General features: G+C 39.8%; 1 protein-coding gene across 11 annotated transcripts in view; it reads left to right on the top strand.

The window, feature by feature from the left end:
• The window catches only part of Vps13 (vacuolar protein sorting 13C), a 1,483,510-nt gene that overhangs the window by 1,186,767 nt on the left and 273,087 nt on the right, over window positions 1–23,656 (top strand). For all 11 annotated transcript variants that reach the window (XM_076210284.1, XM_076210280.1, XM_076210283.1 and 8 more), the window contains one exon: window positions 11,012–11,123. In XM_076210284.1, coding sequence (XP_076066399.1) covers window positions 11,012–11,123 — 112 coding nt within the window. The remainder of the gene's footprint in view (window positions 1–11,011; window positions 11,124–23,656) is intronic.

Here is a 23,656-nt window from a genome sequence, read left to right as displayed (position 1 = left end):
AAAACACAAGAAATGACTGAAAAAATCAAAGAGAACTTAGGTGAGGAAAGTATCCAAAAGATTAAGAAATGGAAGGAAAACATTAAAAATAAAGAAATTGTTTTCAAAGAAATAGTACAACAAATGCAGGAAAATGCAAAAGACACAATTATCCAAGTAATTAATGAAAAAGCAAATTGGGTCAGAGACACATTGGATATGAATGAAATGTATTGTGGTATATTGACTGGCGAGGTACATGAGAGAAAAAGATGAAAAAGAGACAGCAATAGCAATCCTAAGAGAAATTCATGATGGAGCTCAAAATGCAGGGAAAGACATAGATAATGCACATGCACATAGGTATGGTAGTGCGGTAGAAATAGGATAAGATACGAATTCCAAACACGAAATGTGCTTAAATGTTTATTTGGCACGGAGGCAAAATATTAACTATTGTACACTGATTAGCGGGAGCAAGGTAAGAAATGGTACTCAGTGATGACCTATGCAGCTGAAGTGCGTGCTTTGATTGCTCGCGGGGTACGAGGCTATGCCCACGGGTCATGCGCAACCCCCGCAGCCAATCGCAGTTGCTACGGGTCGTGTGCAAATTGACCTGCGCCAATCACACACTGACCCGGCGATGCGACCTGGGCTTGGGGGCATGGCCAAGCTGCACAAGATGCGCGACCCGAGGGCTCGGACGGCCTACACTCGCTCGAAACACAAAGACACAGCGCATCGTCTCACGACATAGGATTGGTAACATTATTTAAGGATAGAAATCAACCCCAAAAGATAAAACTAAGATTACAAATGGTAGTAGAAGACATATTTGAAAATGTAGGTAACTTGGCAAGGAGTGAAAAGTACAATAAGATATGGATACAAAGAGAAATGAGTATTGAGGAGTTAGAAAAAGAGAAGACACTAAGAGATGAAGCAAAGGAAAAAACACGAAGAGAATGAAGACCGAAAGCAAGGAATTCTATTGGAGAGTAATTGACATGATACTGAAAAAAAAAAAAAAAAAAAAAAAAAAAAAAAATATGGAGAAGGAAGAAAATTGAAAGTTGCCTATACCAACATCAATGGATTAATTTCAGGACTCAATGAACTTAATGATTACCTGCTAGAAAAAAAAAAAAAACAGACATATGGGAATTGTGGAGACTAAACTAAGGGGTGAAATACCATCCATTGAAGTTGGACATGGACTATACAATTACTGGATTAAGGGAGGAGGAGTCATGTTCTTGGCCAAGAGAAACTTGAATGTGACAAAAATTGCGGAGGGGAAAGGTAATATAGAACTGATCATGATAAAAGTCGAAGACAAGAACACGAAAAGTAGAAAGTTTGTGGTGACTTATGTGCCCCCAAAAATGAACGCTTGGAAAGAGAATGAGCATATGAAAAGGCAAGAAGATACAAGGCAATCATTAAATGAGATGCTAATGGGTGGGGGTAATATGGTATTTATGGGGGACTTCAATTGCAAAGAAATTTGTTAGGAGAACATGACAGTGAGAGAAGACTTGTGGGGTAATGTACTACTGGACATGACCATGGAATATACAATGACTCAGTGGTTTAATGAAAACACCAGATACAGAAATAACGAGGAGCCGTCAAAACTAGATTTAGTATTTACAACAGAACCTGAAATTGTGGATGAAATCCAATACAAGACACCAATTGGAAAGAGTGACCATATACCCAATGAAACTGAACTAAAGGAAGAAATACACATGGAGAGAAATGAAAAGCATAGGAAAGGAAGATTGATGTACAACAAAACGGACTTTGCAAAACTAAAGAAATTCTTCCAGAATGCGAACTGGGAAAATTTTTACATGGAAGAGAAAAAGTGGAAGAGAAATGGAATATCATGATGGATAATTACAATGAAGGGGTGAATAGGCATGTACTAAGACAGAAGCGAGAGAGAGTGTACATTAAATGCTAGTTCAACAAAAGATGCAGTGAGGCAAAAGACAGAAGGGACAGAGCTTGGAAAAGATGGAGAAAAGATAAAAAACCAGGAAAATGGCAAGTTTATATAAACTATAGAAATGAGTATGTTAAAGTGAGAAGAGAGGAAAAAGGAACCATGAAAAGGAAGTTATAGATAAATGCAAAGAGCAACCCAAACTATTCTATCAATATGTGAATGGTAAACTTAAAAACAAACAGGAAATGGTGAAACTATGCCAAGGGAATATAGAATACACAGAAGAATTAGAAATGGCCGAAGTCATGAATAACCACTTCAAATCTGTCTTCACTAGAGAGAAAGCACAGTATTGGGATGAAAGAAATGAAAGGCGATCTCCCCCCATGAGCAAGATAACAATAACACAAAAAAAAAAAAAAATAATGGAACATGTATCAAACCTTGACATCAGGAAATCACATGGCCCAGATGGAAGTGCAAATTGGATTCTAAAAGAATACAAAGAAGAACCAACGGACAAAATACATAACATGATAAGTTGCTCACTTAAAGAAGGAAAAATACCAAAAGACTGGAGAAATGCTAGCATTGTACCAATATATAAAAGAGGAAACAAGGAAGAACTAATTAACTACAGGCCAGTCTCACTAACAAGCACTATAGCCAAAATTTGTGAGAAAATCATCAAGAATGGATGGGTAAAACACCTGGAAGATAACAATATATTAAACCCAATATAATTTGGGTTCAGACAAGGAAGATCATGTACCACAAATTTAATATGTTTCTACTCAAGATTAATAGACATAGTGCAAGAAAGGAATGGATGGGCTGACTGTGCCTTCCTGGACTTACAAAAAGCTTTTGACAAAGTACTACACAAAAAATTATTAAAAAAAACTGGAACATATAGGAGGGATACATGGGAACCTACTAAAATGGATGGAAGACTTCCTGATTGATAGAAAGATGAGAGTAGTGCTCAGAAAAAAATATTCAGATTGGAAAGAGGTGACCAGTGGAGTACCGCAAGGATCTGTACTAGCTCCAATAATGTTTGCTATTTATGTGAATGACATGGATAATGATGTGAAATGCTACATAAGCTTCTTTGCAGATGACACCAAACTGTTAAGGAAAGTAAAATTTGAAAAGGATTGCAAATCACTGCAGGAAGATCTGAATAAAGTATGGAACTGGAGTCAGAAATGTGAAGTGGACTTCAGTGTTAAGAAGTGTAGCATAATGGAGTTTGGAAAAAGCAAAAATAGAATATCAAGACAATATAAAATTGGAACCAAGGAGGTAAAGAAGGAGAGATCTGAAAAAGATTTGGGTGTAATTATCCCAAATGACTTGTCCTATGATAAACAGATAAACAAAATTGTCTGAGAATCCTACAATTTGCTAAGATCAATAAAAGTGGCATTTACATATTTGGACAAAGAAATTATTGAAAAAATATTGGTCACACTGATAAGGCCTAGACTAGAGTATGCGGTGACATTGTGGTCACCCAGTACCAAAAAGAATATAAATAAAATAGAAAGAATCCAGAGAGCAACCACAAATATGGCTGCAGCACTTGCAAACTTGTCTTATGAGGAGAGATTGGCTAAACTGGAGTTACCTACTCTGGCGCAAAAAAAGAGAGAGAGGTGACCTACTGACCATCTACAGAATCATGAATGGAACAGAAATACTTGATAGAGAGGATTTGTTAAACTGGGGCATGAAAAGTACAAGAGGACATGGAAAGAAAATAAAAAACATAGCTACAGAAGAGATCTGAAGAAAAAGAGTTTTCCACATAGAGTGGTGGACACTTGGAACAAACTGGACAAGGAAATAGTGGGCGCAAAAACCATTCATGAGTTTAAGAACAAACTAGACACTGCGAGATACAAAGGCGGGACACCACGAGTGTACCTCCCCTTCCAACAAAATACAACTAGGAAAATAACCACTCCCTACCCACCCATCCCCAAGCCCCTCCCTTTCTTGCACCACAGTATCATCTATACACAGTCACCCTCCACTCACCCTTATCTCATGCCTCCTCCCTTTATTGCTCAACAGACATTACCTTCTTGCTCAATGCCCCTTTCACCATATCCATCTCATCCTTGGTTGTCCTCTCAAGTTTACTCCCTCCACATCTGCACCTCTCTTTAACTAATTTTTCTTCACTCATTGTTTCCCTGTGTCCAAACCATTGCATTACTCTCCTCCTTTTCTCTCTGGTATTTATACATATCATGTTTTTCCTGGATACCATGGACCACAATACACTTACCTTTGTCAACTGTATCTCTCACCCAATTTTCCTTTTCTTTAATTACTTTCATAACTGTTTCTTTTGTATTTTCCTCCATCTGCTTTTGTACTATTTCTCTAAAGAATATTTTTTTATTTTCCAGTTCTTGTTTCCATTGATTTTTTATTTCAATGAGGTCTGTTTCTTTGATTCCACCTTTCCAGTCACTACTTGTAATTGCTCTTTGACCTTTTTCAGTTCTTCATTTTTTTGTCCTCATTTTTCATTCTTTCATTTTTTCTTATAAGGATTTCAATTTCACTCTTTAGGTCACTTAATTTTTTAACCCCTTCCATACGGTGCCACATACGTAGGCGGCATGAGGAGCAAGTGGATATGCGAGGCTGCCATATCGGTGTCCTGATTATATTTATTGTAGCTGCCCCTGCGTAATGACATACTCTCTAAACTGTCTTCATCACATTTTCTATGGTTATCAAAATTCATGGGTGAAAGAGAGAACGATCGATATAAGCGGTGACTATATTTTATGATGCGAGTATTATTACGACACATCGTATGTCTGGCAGATAATGCTGCCCGCAAGATTTTGGCCCGGAGTGAAGAGGTTAATCGTTTTCTCATTACTCTCTATGGAGCTGTCTAGTGTAGGCCTTATGGTCTCTTGCAGTCTCCTTCATTCTTATGTTCTTAAAGTAGTCAATATCCTAAGTAAAGCTCAGTAGTCCAATTTTAAATCTATGATTTCTTCCATTAAGTCATTTACTTCGCAATTTCTTAATGCATTACTATATCTAACTTCTCTATATCTAAGCTTTTACCTATTTCACCTAGATTTCTTTGAAACCCTGAAAAACTGTTGCTTTCCCACCTTTAGTTTATCCTTGGAGTATCTATCAAACAAGTTCTTTTGGGGATGACATCTTTTGGACTTCCCACTTTGCTTATATCCAGTCCTCTCTTCTTTGGTTAATTTATTAGTCTTTCTTCTTTTTCTTTCTCCATTTTGCCTAAACTATACTTATTTCAAGAACTGGATTTCCTTTATCGGTCACATGAGAAATACAGCTTACCCATCTCACACAATAACAACTAGTTTCCTTCACATTCGGTGACAAAACTGCTAGATATACCCTCAGTCACTGCACTTCCTTTCGCTTCGGTGTCCAGTGTGTGTGTGTTAGGGTTCATATGTGTTTTAGCTGTGAGGTAGTATTTAGGGGTAGGTGTCAGCATAGTGAAAAGGGGATGGGAGAAAAGGGGGTTGGCATGAGTGACAGAGGGAGTAGGAGATGAGTCATATATGAAATGTGAAGGAGGGCATCCTTACATTTGGGTGGTTGGATATATACACACATGTTGAGTCCCAATTTAGCGGCAGCCTTGGGACTTTGGGAATGCTGTTAAAGCAGTTTTTCCATTAAACCCATTAATTATTTTTAGATACTGGTACAGAAATACAGGCAAGAAAAAGTAGGAAAAGCTTAGGAATTTTTTTTAACTGCACTTACATTGTTCAGCTGGCTTCTTCTGCTCCCAAAGTGAGGATTCTTCATACTATACAACATGATTATTTATAGACATAGAAGGGTCCCGGAAGAGGCTATTGAGCCTGTGACTCTGGCTCTAAATGACTAAAACTTAGGTCATCTGGGGTCTAGTGGTCACTGTGGTCTAGGTATTTGTTATTTATTTGAGCTGTGTAATCGAATATTTGATCTTGATGTTTCCATATACTATCCAATCTCTTTTCAAAACTCACAACTGAATTTGCATTCACAACATGATCAGGAAGACTATTCCAGTTGTTCACAACACGACTGCAGAAAGTGAATTTCCTGATGTCCAATCTTGGGCGCTGCTTGTAGATCCTTTTGGTGTGTCCTCGAGTCACTGAACCGGCAAGTTCAATAAATAATCCCCTGCTCACTTCACTATCATATAAATTGTTCACAATTTTAAAGGTTTCTATCATGTCCCCTCTTGATCTACGGTATGATAGTGTAGGAAGGTCTAATTTCCTCAATCGTTCAGGGTAAGGCAAATCCTTCAGGCTAGGGACCAACTTTGTTGCTCTTCTTTGAACTGCTTCCACAGCCTCAATGTCCTTTTTCTTGTATGGACACCATACCTAATTAGCGTATTCCAAATGTGGTCGGACTAGTGCAGTGTATAATGACTTGAATATGGTCTCATTCAATGTTACGAAAGTTCTTCTTATTAGCCCAACTAGTCTATTTGCCTTATTGATTTTCTCAGCCAAGTGTGCTGTGAACTTCAGCTCGTCAACAATTACAACTCCCAGATCCTTCTCTACTTTGATTCCTGTCAATTCTTCTTCCATAGAATATTTCCTTTTGTCCACATTTGATTTCCCGATTTTTCATCACACAGCACTTCTTGGGATGAAATCTCATCAGCCACTTCTCTGACCAGCTTCTCATCCTCACGAGATCTTCTTGCAATTTCTCACAGTCCTGGCTTTCATGAATCCTCCTGAATACTTTAGTGTCGTCTGCATACAAGAATAATTCGCTGTCGATTACAGAATCTGGCAAGTCATTAATATATAAAACAAACAGTAGCGGACCCAACACAGATCCCTGAGGTACACCACTGACCACATCCTTCCATTCTGACTCAACTCCATTGACAATCACTCTTTGTTTTCTATCATTGAGAAAGTCTGCTATCCATGACAAAATGTTTCCTCTGATGTTATAACTCTTGATCTTCTCAACTATCCTTCTGTGGGGGAGTGTCAAAGGCCTTCATGAAATTGCAGTATGCAACATTGACAGCTTCATCTAAAATCTGAGTCCATCTGTCCAAGACCGTGATCATTTGTAGTACCGTCGAACGCCCCTCCACAAATCCATATTGTTTGTTACTAATCAGCTTATTGCCCTTGAGATGTTCCAGAATCCTTTTCCTAATTATTGATTCCAATAACCTGCATATGACACATGTTAAGCTAACTGGTCTATAATTACCTGGGTCGCTTCTGTCACCTTTTTTGTATATTGCCGAGATGTTCGCTAGTTTCCCATCTATGGGTAGTCTTTCGCTCAAAAGTGATAGATTAAAGATCTTACAAAGCGGATATGCAATTACATCTTTCGTCTCTTTCAGAATTCGAGGATGAAGCCGTTCCGGCCCAGGGGATTTATTCCTTTGTAGTTTATCTATAACACTGATAATATCCTCGCTAGAGAATTCAATCTGTGATAACATTGGAATATCCTTGACCTCCACCTCTGGTATTAACCCTTCTGGTTCCTTGGTAAACACTGAGCTAAAAAAGTCTGCAAGTACTGTTGCCTTTTCATTGTCATCTTTAGTTTTAGAAGTTTTATTCAAATCTTTATACAGATTACATATACTGACTGAAGCTTTTGTTTTAGACTGGACATACTTCCAAAATATCTTTGGGTTAGACTTGACGTTTTGCGCAATATGGAGGACTGGGCTGCAAGGCTGATGTCTTGACTGGATTTAGGGCATATGTCAGCAGGCTCAATGGTGTCTGGCAGGGTCTTGGGTCTCTTGTGGGGTGGAACTGACTGGAGCACTGCTCATGACAGGCACATTGTCTGGAGCAGAAGATGGCCAAGGGAGTGGCTTAAGGAATTTGCTCCTAATACTACAAGCATAAAGTACATGGTTTTAAGAAACTCATGATTATTACTTTTTGACTGATTTTGAGCTTGAACATCATGCCTTATATTATAATTTTGTTCTTTATTGATGCTTTGCTCTATATTGACATTTGATCCTTCATTGATATCCAGTGCCTCATGGACATTTGCCCCATCACGGATATCTGGTCCCTCACAGTCATCCAATCTCGCATACCTTGCCCCCCTCAGTCACTGCATCCCACACCAGTCACTCATTGTTCATCGACATTTTGTCCAGCATTACTTCCTGAAATGATATTCTGCCCTCCACTGACATATCCTACCATGATATTTTGTCCCCCACTATCATTATATCTGATTGTGATATTTTGTCCTTCATTGACATTACATCCTAATGTAATATTTTGTCCTCTACTGACATATCCCAAAATGATATTTTGTCCTCTGCCAACATTATATCCTAAAATGATATTTTGTCCTCTGCCAACATTATATCCTAAAATGATATTTTGTTCTGCACTGACATATTGCTCTACATTATTGCTACACCCTATGCTGTTATCCCCAATACATTTTATTTCCCCTACCCTTTGAGTTTCCACCCCAAACAAGGAACTAGTTCATTACAAACTCCCACAATGAGATTTGTTAGAACATCTTTGCCTCTGCGAGTAAGGTGGATCCCATCAGAAGCAATAAAGGTAATGCCTGGAAAAGAGATACCAAGGATCAGGAAAGTGGTATCCCATTTGCATGCACAATTGTGATATCCTCTCATCCCTATGGCTCTACTGTTCCAACACAAACCAGCATAGATCCTTGGAAGGATCCCACAGATGATGTGACTGCTCCCACATTCCTTCATCTCCTGAAGGAGGACCTTGTAATTCCGAACAAGTTCCTCTGATCTCACCCTATCCACATTGTTACTTCCCATGTATTTACCTAGTTGTATTTTACGGGATGGGAGCTATGCTTGTTGTGACCCGTTTTTGTATCTCTCCATGTCCAGTTTAGTTTTAAACTAATGTATAGTTCTGGCACTTACTGTTTCACTGTTCAGCCCATTCCAGACATCGATCACTCTGTGTGGGAAACTGTTCTTTTTCTGGTCTCTTCTGTAACTGTCTTTCTTTAATTTCTTTGCGTGTCCTCTTGTTTCTGTTTTGTCCGATTTTAATAGGTCATCTCTATCGAGAACTTCCATCCCTTTCATAATTCTGAAGATGTTCAACAAGATCTTATTAAATTGTAGGTCTCTCCGAATAACTTTACATGTTTGTCGGGTGTCAAGTCACTTGAGATGATTACTCCTAGGTCCCTCTCTGAGTTTACTTTCTTTACTACTTTGTTTCCCATCGTATATTTTCCTGAAACTCTATTTTTGACTTTTCCAAATTCCATTGTGCTACATTTCTTGATGTTGAAATTCATGTTATATTTCTGGCTCCATTCCTATACTTTGTACAGGTCATCTTGTAGCGATCTGCAATCCTCTTCTGTCTTCACTCTCTTGAGTAATTTAGCATCGTCAGCAAAAAAATTCATGTAACAATTTACACCTTTGTCCATATCATTTATATACATGGCAAACATCAAGGGAGCCAAAACAGAGCCTTGTGGGATGCCACTTTTTACATCTTTTTACATCTTTTTACATTTGAACAATTGTAACTGTGTTTGTCTGCCTTTGCTCCCTGATGGTCTGGATACAATTGGCAATCTCACAGCCTGGTTGACATACAAACTTGCAACATCGTTTAGTCTTCCACTGAAGGATGTCATCAAAGCCTTGCACCATGGAGTCCCCCACCACCAAGAACTCCTGATTTCCAGCCACCTCATCTTCCAGCAGAGCAAAATGATTGATTAGAGCTAGTGGTTGCTCCGCAGGGCACCCACTTACCGAACGCAGGCTCAACAAACGGGACCCCATGGAGCACCACTCACTTACGTCAGTGGCAGAAGTGGAAGAGGTGGAACATTCTTTGGGTTGTGGGGAGGATTCACTCTGGTCACAGAGCACTCAATTGAGAAGACAAATTTCATCAGTACACATCCTGAGATGGTCCATCAGGATCATGCAACCTTCACAAGCCATTTTGCTCCTCCTTTGGTAATGCAAATGACAAAGAGAAAATGTAAATCAACAAAAGAAACAATTGTGGTCACTAAATAAACTAAATACACAAAGCTTACTCTGCTTACCTTATACTACTACCTTTGGAGTACAGTGACAGACTACTGTTTTGATTCTAAAATACTAGAGCACTACACTTTATCTTCTACATCTAACTGTATAGTGCTATATGTATACAATTACAAAAACACAACACAATCACTTGTTACTATTCAAAGATGTACTGTAAACTTCACAGGAAGTAATAAACTTAACAAGAGATATTCGCTAGCTGGTATCTTGGCAGCAAATGAGTTCAGTAGCCGAGGTCTCTGAGCAGACTGAGTTCATTAGCTGAGGTCTCTGAGCTTTGACATGACGACCCCTAATATATAGGGGAAAAGACCCTTTAGTATAGATTATATTGATTTACAGTTATGGGTGAATTAGTCCATCTGGCTATATACCAAAAGGTCTCTTCTTCTTTATAAGAAAGGTAGTCAGCCAAGGCATACTCCCACTCCCTTAAATTCCTACAACCATCCAATGCCCATTTCTTCCCTCTCAAATTACCCTCTTGTAGGTGAAGGGCCATCCCTGACTCATGCCCACTACTCAGGTCAGAAACAATGCAGCAAGACAGCACATCCATAGCAAGTCCATGTACTTTACTTTCTTGTCTGTTGTGGAAATTTCCTAGTAGATGAGTTTTTTTTCATGTAATTAAGCTTTGGGGGTAAACCAGATTCACCTGTCAGGCCATGTTTTGTAAGTGCTGTCTTGCTGCATTGTCTCTGTGGGGGGCAGGGGACAGGGATGACCCCACCACAGGCAGCCAAAATGGAAAGGAATATGAATGGGTTTTTGGATGGGTGTGGGATGGATGAAAGGTATATGCTTAGATGTCCACCCCCGTTTTTAAGGAGAAAGCACCTTTGAGTATATGTATGTAATTTATAAGGACAAGTCTCAATGCTGTGGATACATAGGAAAAGACTGGTACTATGCTTAAAACCTTTTCCTTTTATTTATAGGGTACTCAAGCCCAGGAGTGTGATGCAGTATACTTGGAACAGTCCAAGTGGAAAACGGGAGCTGGTATGGGACTGTGGTAAAGGAAAAACTGTCACACATAAATTGGATAAGGTAAGGGATAGGCATTTTGATATATTCATGAAGGTTTCTCTGGTTAGAAATAGGGAGTAAGGAATAATGATAAGGACAAGGTGTGAGAGAGGTACTAGTATTGTTAATATTCCTTGTCATAAATGACTTAATAGAAAGTGTGACAAGCTACACTAACATATCTATGATTTGTGCAAAAATTATGATGAGAATGAAAGATGAGGAGTACTGTAAGATATTACACAAAAATCTAGACAGCATATATGCTTAGAGCCAAGAATGGAAATTTAATTTTAACTCTAGAAAATGCAAAGTATTAGAAGTGGGAAAAATTAAAAAAGACCATCTTTGATTTATTCACTGGGAAACAGAACAATTACAGAAGTAGAAGAAAAGTGTCTAAAGGGTGTTGATCAAGGATAACTTGTCACCCAGCAAACATATCAGTAAATTTGTGAGCAAGACATGGATTTCTAAAAACAAACAAGTTACTTCTCTTTACATGGATAATAATGAAGATATCTTGAAAGAACCAAGATTGGAATATGTAGCAGATTTATGATCTCTACACAGTGTGGAAAAATGTACCGTATTTTCCGGCTTAAAATGCGCATCGGGTTATAATGCGCACCCATGCACTTCGTTATCTTAGTACACAGATAACGCGCACCGACGTATAATGCGCATGCCCGATCGCATTTGTCTATAACGCAGTTTTACCTCGGTATTTATATCATGTGAACGAGGTTACATGGAGAAGTATTTTTCATTGGCTAGAGCCACTGCAGGGAAATCTGTTGATTTGTCACTAAATTAAGTGTCAGTTTAGGCATTAATCAGGACACAACTAAGAAAAAGTCGGAACTACATGTACCGGTATATGACTCATGTTGTGCGTTGGTCCCTTATTACTTTGTAGCTTAAATAGTTTGTAGGAAATATGATCTAAAAAAAGTTTATTGAAAGTAAAATATACAGAAGAATCTCGGGATTTTTACAGAAAATGTTCATTTTATATCTTAAGGAAATAATTCGTTTTTACCATTTTTTATTTAATACTGAAACAAACTACAGACTGTTTCGTTTCAGCTTTTGAACCTGCAATGACAGTGGTGAAATAGGACAGTCTCTCATCGAGGTGACGTTTAGTTAATATAACTCCCGAAAGAGGGTGCTGTAGTCAGGTGTTTGACACGAGTTTATGAACGGCCGCAACGGAATTTGTACCATTCCTAAAGTGAAGCAACAAAGCCAACATAAAAATTCAAACTAGGATGCTGTGAACATGGGCAAATATCATTAATATTGATCATGTTTCATGGTGTTTAGGCCTATTTAAACATGAAAAATAAGATTCGATAGATACCTACCTATACCTTGGGGATCGGTGCCATCTGCGTAGAGCTGATGGCCATATAATGTCATATAATGGCCATATGATGTCATATAATGGCCAATCATCGCACATAAGAAACATTAAGAATGGAGTACCACAGGGCTCAGTTCTATCCCCCACATTATTTAATCTATACATGCATGACTTACCCACACCAGACACCTCAGAAATACAAATCTCTTCCTACGCAGATGACATAACAATCACATGCACACATCGTAACACAGACAAAGCTGCAGAAATAATCCAGCCTTACCTTGACACACTCAACACATGGTTCATCACAAACAGACTCAAAATAGCTCCAACCAAATCTACAGCAACACTTCTCACCAACTGGACAAAAGAACACAAATACATACCTCATCTCTACATCAACAACACTCTAATACCACACACAAACACACCGAAAATTCTTTGTGTAACATACGATACATCCATGTCTTTCAAACAACACCTCACAAACATAAAAAACAAATGCACACCTAGACTTAACGCACTTAAGTCAATCACTGGAACAACATTTGGACAAAACAAAGAAACTAATATAACAATATACAAACAATGCATACGCTCAGTGATGAATTATGCGAGTCCTGCATGGGCTCCTAATCTCAGTGAGACACACCACAACACCCTTCAAATCATACAAAACAAAGCCCTAAAAACAATTACAGGCTGCACAAATACAACACCTACAGACCATTTACACCATGAAACAAAAGTCCTCAAAGTCAAGGACCACCTCGACATGAGAGGCACACAAACACTTGCTGCAGCCACCACAAACACATCACACCCGCTACACTACATAGCAGAACACCCACACACACCAAGAAACATTAAAACTACACCCAAAGACCTTTATTACGCACAGATACTCTCTTCTCTTCCTCCACAACCACCAAATACCAGCCTCCGGAAACATATTCATAATCATATCACTCACTGCTCCATTAACACACTGAAAGACAACACACTGCTGCATGCCAGACCCCCTGATATCCACCCTTCTGAATCCTCTCTCCCACGAAAGGACAGAGTCCACTTGGCCAGACTGCGATGCGGTCACCACCCAGCACTTCTAAGCTACCAGAAGAGGCTGGACGACCGTGTTGTGAACAGCTGCCCAGGATGTAACACTTCACCCCATACCATACAGCACATAATGGAAGACTGCATTATACACAATCATGCACGCAAACAACACAACATACACTCTATAAAGGATTTGTGGGAAAACCCAGTTTCGGGTGTGGCCTTCCTTGGGGAGACGGGACTGCTCGGACAGACAGTATAGGGAACGACAACAACAACAACAACAACCTACCTATACCAAATATTTATATACGGTAGCCCATGCTGGCGTATTCTTTCATGTCACCATGGTTGTTCTTCTTGTTCTCACGGAATGTCACGGAGAAGTGTGCCTCCCGACTTTGTGACGGCCAAAATCGTCACGTTGTTGTGAAAAAAATTACACACACAGCCGCAGAATTTTTATCGTAGGCTGTAGATAATGCGCACCACCGGATAATGCGCAACCCCCCATTTTTAGGCCCTTCCAATGGAAAAAAGTCGCGCACTATACGCCGGAAAATACGGTAAACAAGATTTAGAGAATACAAAAAGTAGTGACCTGATTGGTTTCCAACCTTGTGGATAAACTATACAAGGAGAGACTTGAAACATTGAACCTACCATCATCTCTTTGTTCCTTTAGGAACAAAGAAAAAGAGATAATAGACAAGGTGCAAGAAAGAAATGGATGGGCTGATTGTGCCTGCCTAGACTTGCAAAAAGCTTTTAACAAAGTACCACACAGAAAATTACTAAAAAAAAAGTGGAACACAAAGGAGGAATACAAGGGAACCTACTAAAATGGATGGAGGGCTTCCTGACTGGTAGAAAGATGAGAGTAGAGCTCAGAGAAAAATATTCAGATTGGAAAGAAGTGATCAGTGGAATACCGCAAGGATCTGTATTGGAACCAATAATGTTTGCTATTTATGTGAATGACATGGATGAGGATGTGAAATGTTACATGAGCTTCTTTGCAGACAACGCCAAACTGTTAAGGAAAGTAGAAACTGATAAGGACTGTGAAGCATTGCAGGAAGGTATGGAACCGGAGTCAGAAATGAACTTTAATACTAAGAAGTGTAGCATAATGGAGTTTGGAAAAAGCAAAAACAGAATATCAGGAAAATATACAATTGGAACCAAGGAGGTAAAGAAGGCAGGATCCAAAAAAGATTTGGGTGTAATTATCACAAACGACTTGTCCTATGATAAACAGATTAACAAAATTGTCGGGGAAGCTTACAACTTGCTAAGATCAATAAAAGTGGCATTTGCATACTTGGACAAAGACATGGTAAGAAAAATATTGGTTATATTGATAAGGCCTAGACTAGAGTATGCAGTGACATTGTGGTCACCCAGTACCAAAAAGAATATAAAGAAAATAGAAAGAATCCAGAGAGCAGCAACAAAAATGGCACCTGCACTTGCAAACCTATCATATAAGGAGAGATTGGCTAAACTGGAGTTACCAATGCTGGAGCAAAGGAGAGAGAGAGGTGACCTAATGACCATCTACAGAATCATGAAAGACACAGAGATACTCGATAGAGTGGACACTTGGAACAAACTGGATAGTGAAATAGTATGCGCAAATACCCTTCATGAGTTTAAAAGCAAACTAGAAACTGCAAGATACAAAGGTGGGACACCACGAGCATAGCTCCCCTTCCCCCCAAATACAACTAGGTAAATAGATGGGCAGCGATCGAAGCAAAATTTATCGAGAACATGCTCTGGACTTCTAACTAGCAATTTGACGATGAACGATTTTGGAACCAACAGCCCCTCCCTAGTTGTTTACACAAAACGAGAAGGGAGTTACAAAGTTTGAGTGACTGACAATGTAGACGTCTTTGTATCTTTATTTATTTATTTTACGATCAGTTACAAAAATGGAAGGAAAAAACAAAGAATATAGGGAAAAAGAACCAATTAAAAGATGCCTAGACATAAGTATAATTGAGTCACTGCTTGGAGTAATACAAAAAAAAAAAAAAATAATAATAATAATAATAATAATAAGCGTGGCTGAACAAAACCCCAAAGACATACCAAAGGATTGATAGAAATATTTTTTTGGGATTCAACAGGGATAATAATAATATATATAGAGGGATGGATACTGAAAGAGAACCCAGGTTTAAAAATATAATAATAGGAAAATCAATGAATTGTTAGATGAAATAATTGAACTCAAAAGTGAATGCAAAAGTATATACAAAGAAGTAGCCCTATTAAGAAAGGCCAATGAAGAAAATAACAGGGAAATAGATGAGTTGAAAATGGAACTAAATAAGATAAAGGGAGAAAATAAAAGATTGAAAAATGAAGATATGAATAGGAATGAGGCATTAAAGAAAGAGATGAAGGATCAAATACAGGCAGTGACCAAGAAAGTGGAAGAAAAGATCAAAGAAAATGACTTCCAAGAAATAAAGAAACAGTGGAAAGTAGAACAGGAAAGTAAAAAATGATCTTTTAAAGAAATAGTGGAGCAGCAGGTCAAGGAGAATGCTAAAGAAACGGTAATCCAAGTGATAAAAGAGAAAGGTAATTTGGTTAGGGATACAGTGGACAAAAAAAGATGCATTGTAATCTATGATATTAAAGAAAAGCATGGTGTTCCTTGATATCAGAGAGAAAAAGAGGAAAAAGAGATCGCTAAAGAAATGCTGAAAAAGATTCAAGAGGTGGGACAAAGTTTAGATAAAGAAGTTGAAGAAATATATGGGATAGGTAGTTACTCAAAAGAAAGACAATATAGGCCACTAAAAGTAAAACTTAGGTCACAAATGATTGCAGAGGAAGTACTATCTAAAACAGAAAAATTAGCAAGCAGTGAACAACACAAAAATGTATGGATAAAAAAAGAAACGAGTGAAGAAAAAAATGAAATGAAGCAAATGAAAAAAATGGAAAAAGAACTGAGACTGAAAAGATTTTTTTTTTTTTTTTTTTTTTTTTGTGCCCTGAGAAAATGGTATACAGTATTAGGAAAAAAAGAAACAAAGCAGACAGAAAAAGACGAGAAGGAAAAAAAATTAGAATTAGCCTATACCAACATGGAATGATTTCAGGACTGAATGAAGTAAATGACTACCTGGCATTAGAAAAACCAGACATAATGGGAATAGTAGAAACTAAAAAATAATCTACCACCAAATACTGTGGGACAAGGTCTATACAACTGTTGGATGAAGAATAGAGAGGAAAAACAGGGAATGGGAGTATTATCTCTGACTAAGAAAGACTTAAATATGACAGAGATAATGGAAGGAAAACACAATGTAGAATCAATTATGATAAAAGTTGGAAGCAGCCACATGAAAAGTAGAAAATTTGTAATAGTGTATGTACTCCCCCAAAACACAGTCCTAGACAGAAAACAATCATTCCAAACTGTTGAGAAATACTAAGTATGAACTGACTGATATACTGAAGCAAAGAGGAAATATAATAATTATGGGTGATTTTAATTCAAAAGAAATATGTTGAGAAGTGACAGTTAAGGGTGGAGAAGATATCTGGGGCAACATACTGCTCAACATGACCATTGAATACACAATGACTCAGTGGATAAAGGAAAATACCAGATACAGAAACAATGAAGAATCATCGAGACTGGATTTAATACTTATGTCGGAACCTGAAATTGTGGACAGAATAGATTACAAAACTCCTTCTCTCTTCCTCTCTTATGTTCCATGTTTCTGCCCCATACAGTGCTGTCAGCACAATCACTCTTTCATATAACCTCTTAGCATCCATTCCCAGATGTCTATTTCTCACTACACTTTTTAATGCACCAAGGCGTTTACTCGCTTCTCTCAATCTACATTCCACCTCCATTCCCACTCCTCTCTTTCATGCCACATTCGCACCCAAGTATCTAAAACTATCCACTTCCTCCAGTCTCTCCCTTAATGCTTACTTCCAGCCTACTGTCACTCTCTCCCCTTGTACATGTCATCACCTTACTTTTGCCCACATTTATCTACAGCTTCCTTCTTTCACACACCATCTCAAACTCTGTCACTAACTTCCTTAATCCCTCCTCAGATCCTGCTACAAGCGCAGTGTTGTCAGCAAACAACAACTGGCTTATTTCCCACTTTTCTCCATTTTCTTTAACCCGGTCTGGGGTATTGGCTGCATATTATTGTGGAAAGTAGCATGCAGTTGATACTTTAGGGTCTATATGGGGCGCCCCTATGGACCAGAGCCACACATCATTTTGTCTATGATAGAGGAAAACTCTGTTCATAGAGAAATTATGACACTTTTATACAACAACTGTCCCTCCGTAATGCTCTCCCCCAACCCCTTGTTACTATCCTGTACCATTTCTCTGAATATTCATTTCCTTTTTTGCCTACCTTCCCTGTGGTGAGGGAAAAGAATACTGCCACCAAGTATTTCCACTTGGATCGTAAGAGGCGAGAAGGGATGGGGATTGGGACTAGGCATCCTTCTCCTTGTAGCCTTACAGGGGACATTCCTAAAAAAAAAAGTAAAGGCATAGGAGGGTCTAGGAGTTTTCCGACCAGCACCCTAAAGTTTGGGTCTTTTAATGTGCGTGGATGTGGTACAGATGAGAGTAAAAGGGAAGAGATAGGTAGTATGTTTGTGAGAAGATGGATGTGTTGGATTTGAGTGAAACTAAGTTGAAAGATGTTAGCACGTGAGCTATTAAAAGAATCCTCCAGCCGGTCATTTAAGAGTTCATGATAAACATATTGGTTCACTTTTACATTTTTTGGTAGTACAACAAGGCTCCCAAGTCCTCTTCCACTAAAACTTCCCCATACCATGAGAGAATCAGGGTGTTTCACTGTTTGTTGAATGTACCAGGGGTCAAGAGGGTCAGCGTTTTTTGCAGAGGTGCTTTCTAGCCTTAATATGGGCAAGAACAAGTATTTATCACAAGAGACAATAACCCATATCATAGCTTTACATAAATCTGGTCACCAAACAAAGGAAATAATAGAGCAGGTTGGGGTTGGCAAGACGTCTGTGTGCAAGTGGGTTACCACTTTTAAGAAGGAAGGTGGCTGTGACACACCCGGTTACAAACCAAGGAAAAAGTACCCCAAAAGGACATCCCCTGGTGCTACTAATGTTATCAAGAGAAAGAGCATAATCCACGTGTTACCACCAGAAAAATAAAAGAAAGTAACCCTGGACTCTTTGGGGAGGTTAGTGTGCGAACAGTAAGCCGCCACCCGATGAAGAAGCTTCTTCTCACTCTTAACCAGAGGCGCCATAGGGTCGAGTTCTGCAAGAAATATCTTCAGTGGGATGATGACAAGTGGCTGGATATTCTCTGGACTGATGAGTCCACCTTTACTGTGACTGGCAATAGGGGTGGAAACGTGTATTGGCGTGCGGGTAGTGACCCTCTTGACCCTTGATACATTCAACAAGTGAAACACCCTGATTCTCTCATGGTGTGGGGAAGTTGTAGTGGAAGAGGACTTGGGAGCCTTTTTTTACTACCGAAAAATGTAAAAGTGAACCAATAAGTTTATTATGAACTCTTAAATGACCACCTGAAGGATTCTTTTAATAGTTCACACTGCTCGTAGTGTTACTCAGTGGCTTAAAGACTGTCATGAACCTTACATAGCAGACTAGCTAGGCAATAGTCCTGACATAAATCCAATAGAAAACCTGTGGAACCACATTAAACAAGACCTGCAGGGTAAAGATACGAGCTCTGTGCCCAAGCTCGAGGCAGCCATTTGCCAATCCTGGGCTAGTATAACCCCTGCACATCTTGCCAAGTATGCCACTTCAATTCCAAACCGCCTTCGTGAGATCATTGCACGTAAAGGCCACCCATCAAAGTATTAGAGGTATGAAGTGAGCTTTTGTTTATTGATTTACAACTCATTCTCCTCATCACTCATTCTCGCTAACCGTTCGTACTTTCTTGTCAAGCACTGTATATATATATATATATATATATATATATATAAATATATATGTATATAATATATATATATAAATATATATATAAATTTATATGTATATACGAGGAATTCGCTAGTGGACAGCGACATTAATCAGATAATTTTATGACCATCGCGCAAGGACTCGAACCTGCGCTGTACATGACGACAAGAGGCCCCCATGACTGCCGCCTTACACCGCTCGACCACTGATGCTTAAAATCGTACGAACTCAGAACACTTACTGGTTCTCGAGATTGAGAAGGTCACTACCTGCAGCCCTATTCTCATTTTTACCATACGACCAAGCACGCTCGTGGGAGGGGTAAGGACCAGATCGAATCCTTTTCACGCTTCTCGTCATTGTAACCATACGAGGAATTCGCTAGTGGACAGCGACATTAATCAGATAATTTTATGATCATCGCGCAAGGACTCGAACCTGCATAATTCATCTGAATAACTGTCGTAGGAATCGAAACGATATTTCGCATTCGTTCGTTGTACCAACTAGTATAGTTAGCACAAGTACTTACCGACGTCAGTCTTCCCTCATAGAGAATCAGTTACAGTACCAGTGTCTTAACGGTAATCGCCATGGCTTATTCTAGCCCCACTGAAAGCGCAGTTGCAAATGCAACACTAACAGAACTTATAACACTCTCTCAGGAGTTTCAAGAAGCAGTCACGGAATACACAGACGCGTATGGAACCGTCAACATTGAAAGCTTGTCATCAAATTTAGCAACTGAAATCTACAATGAAGGTCGATCCCATCATCAAACGTGGCGGTTCTTAGAACCCGCTTGGGCCCAACACCCACACGATAGTCAACTTACACCGCTCAGAGAGCAACTTAAACCCCTCAAGAAAACTCTGATCAATTTAAAATTCCGAGCAGACGCACAAATGAACAGCGCAAATTCCGCTAACCCAGCAATCCCACAGCAAGCTAATCGAGACACTACCATTACCTACTAAGAGAGGAACCACAGCCCCCCTCTTTCGATGGGGATCTGGAAATGTTCTCCAGCAGGTGGAGCATTTTCAAAACGGTGATTCATGATAACACCAGATACACGGATGGAGAAAAATTTAGCGCTCTTATGCGCTCCCTTGTGGGTAAAGCCAAGCGGCTGATTGGCTACCCAGTGTATAGCGAAACCGCGTACAATTATGTCCTCAATAGACTACATGACGCCTATGACAAGCCTTTGGCTTTACGCAGGGGACTGAAAGAGCGCCTTGTTGCCATTCCTGCGCCTACCAACGACGGGGAGGACTTGTCGAGATTCCTTGTCGACTGGGACGAACTAAGTGAACATTATAAAAATCTAGTTGGGCAACCCCTCTCTGATGAATTTGTGGAAGGATTTTTAGTACCGAAACTACCACGTCAAGTCCTATCTTCCATATATTTGTTTAAAGGCACCTCGGAACTGAATGCATCTGAGCTTCTAGCAGCACTTAAAATCTCGCGGGTGCCATCACGGACAATCGTCACCATACCCCTGTGACGGCTCACCCTGTTACTGCAGCAACACCACCATCCTTTCAACCAGCACCACGTCCACCTCGGCAGTCGACACGTGTTCCGACGCCCACGACGACCACAAATCAACCACCCAAACACACCATCAGAATGCCGGCTCCAATATCTTCTCAGCCGATACCTGCATTACCAGCTACGACACTAGCCATCACCAACGATACTCAATTCCGAACCAATTGTTTATTTTGCAATGGTTCCCATCGACCGTCACATTGCACCACTTACCCGGATATCTCCACGCGTACCCGTAGACTTCAAGTGTTAGGCAGATGTACCATCTGTTACTCCAACAAGCACCCGACCAATCGTTGTGATTTTCAGGCAGGATGTTTGAAATGTGGCGCCCGCCATAAGGCTCCATTATGCCCTCAAGTCATCAACATAACCAACAACCGGATAGAGTCCCTTCATACATCCGTAAACCGTCTACGACAAGTTATGCGCACTCTCATTCCAACAGTGCAGCTTCAACACTTCCTCCTGTTGGTTACCAACCAGCGGCAGAATGTCATCCGTACTATCACCCCTTTTTCAAGCCCCCAGGGGCCTACCCCATTCCTCATCCAACCCCATATTGTCCCCCATTGCAATCAACATCACTTAATAGCAAGACCATCCAAGAGGACAACTCAACTTCAACACCACCAGCCTGTGACAGCATTCACAATGACTACACCGAAGCCCCGACAAAAGCAACCCGTACCCCCTCCCCAATTTACCTGCCTCCCATTCTTCACGCCTCAGCTGTCGTGAAGCACGTACCAGACCAAACTTCCCCGTCTACAAATGAACCTTCAACTCAAGAACCGGAACCGGTACCAATCGTCATTGAAACTACGCAAGTTAACGAAGACGCTCTTGACTCACAAACAATACTAGACCCTAGAACCACAGATATGGACCCAGAAACCCAGTCTTCAACAATTGCTGACAACGCAACTATAATCGCAGACACATCCCTCATCAAACGAGTAGGGCAGAGTACCGTGGCCCTACCCGTCTTTACAGGACGCCTCACGAAAGGCAACAAGAGTTGTATCTCACAAGTCTTCATTGATTGCGGGGCACAACGCACGTTTGTTCATCCCTCCGTCGTGGAACAACTTAACCTCAAGGCAAAGGGGACTGTACTCTTTCGTATCGACTCCTTCAACAAAACTGAAGCCCCTCAGGAATTCGACATTGTCGAGTTCACCTTACACTTGGGCGCTGAACATTACCACATCGAGGCGGTAGTGCACCCATCAGTGGGAAAAGACATCTCTATGCCCGGCTACCAACGTACCATCCAGATACTCAAGTCTCAAGGCATCCCCATCACCAATAAAACTCCGCCAGACCAAACTACAACGTCCACATTATATTGGGCAGTGATCACATGCCATTGGTATTTAAACGCGCCATGCGCTTCCTGGGTGTCGAACTTTTTGCCACGCCAGCTGGTTATGTAGTGTGGGGCAAGTTGCCTCCTTGGAGCCAGGATCAAGCCCTGCTGTTGAACGAGGATGACCCCTCAGGAACTGCCTTGGACCGACCCCCCCTACCTTCTCTCTACCCCCCGTACATTGCGGCAACAGTCAGCAGGATACGGGTGAATCACTGGCGGACCAAATATACCACTTCCCGCTGCACCTGTGGCGCGAAAGTATCTTTCACGCACTGCCTCTTCCTGTGCCCCGCAATGGAAGCCCACTTCCGGCCCCTAAGGACAACCTTCAATGACCCTGCCACAGCCCTCGAACGCCTCATTGCGGACTCCTCCTCCAAAGTCGACCACCTCGTCCTTGCAGCCAACCTCGTCTGCTCCTCCCCAGTCGGGGGACTGCTGTGAACACCCCCACCCCCCACATGCACCCGCATGCCCACAAGTGAAAATCAAAACTCTTACCCAATTACACAACTTCTCAAATCACCCCAACACTTCCCTAACATCTCCAAACACACTACTTGAAGCCACTCAGAAACTACAAGCCAGTCTCTAAATCGGCTAGCTCCGCTGGGACTAAACTCACAAAACTACAAACTACTGTATCCCATTGTATCCCCTGAGGACAAGTCCCGGACAGGACTCGAAACGTCGGGAATAAATTACCTACTTCTGAGTCTGGTGTTTTCTACGTTTCCACCAGTGTATATATATATATATATATATATGTATATGTATATATATATATATATAATATATATATGTATATGTATATATATATATATATATATATATAATGTATATATATATATTATATTATATATATATATATATATATATATATATATATATATATATATATATATATATATTATATTTATAAATATGTATATATATATATATATATATATGAATGAATATATATATGAATATATATATATATATATATATATATATATATATATATACAGGGTTGAGAATTGTTCTAACTTTTTCTTGTCTACTGAGCATTCCTGCCTATTCAGTTTTTGGTATTTTATAAGTCTTTGTAAATCATAGTTAGATAAGTACAACTAGGTAATTACACTTTTTATGCTCATTGAATACCTTCTATCTACAACTGCTGAGGATTGTTGTAGTGCT

The sequence above is a fragment of the Oratosquilla oratoria genome, chromosome 27 (genome assembly GCF_046742065.1).
Source record: "Oratosquilla oratoria isolate Oo_2021 chromosome 27, ASM4674206v1, whole genome shotgun sequence".
Taxonomy (NCBI): domain Eukaryota; kingdom Metazoa; phylum Arthropoda; class Malacostraca; order Stomatopoda; family Squillidae; genus Oratosquilla; species Oratosquilla oratoria.
This window is presented reverse-complemented; position numbering and strand designations above follow the sequence as displayed.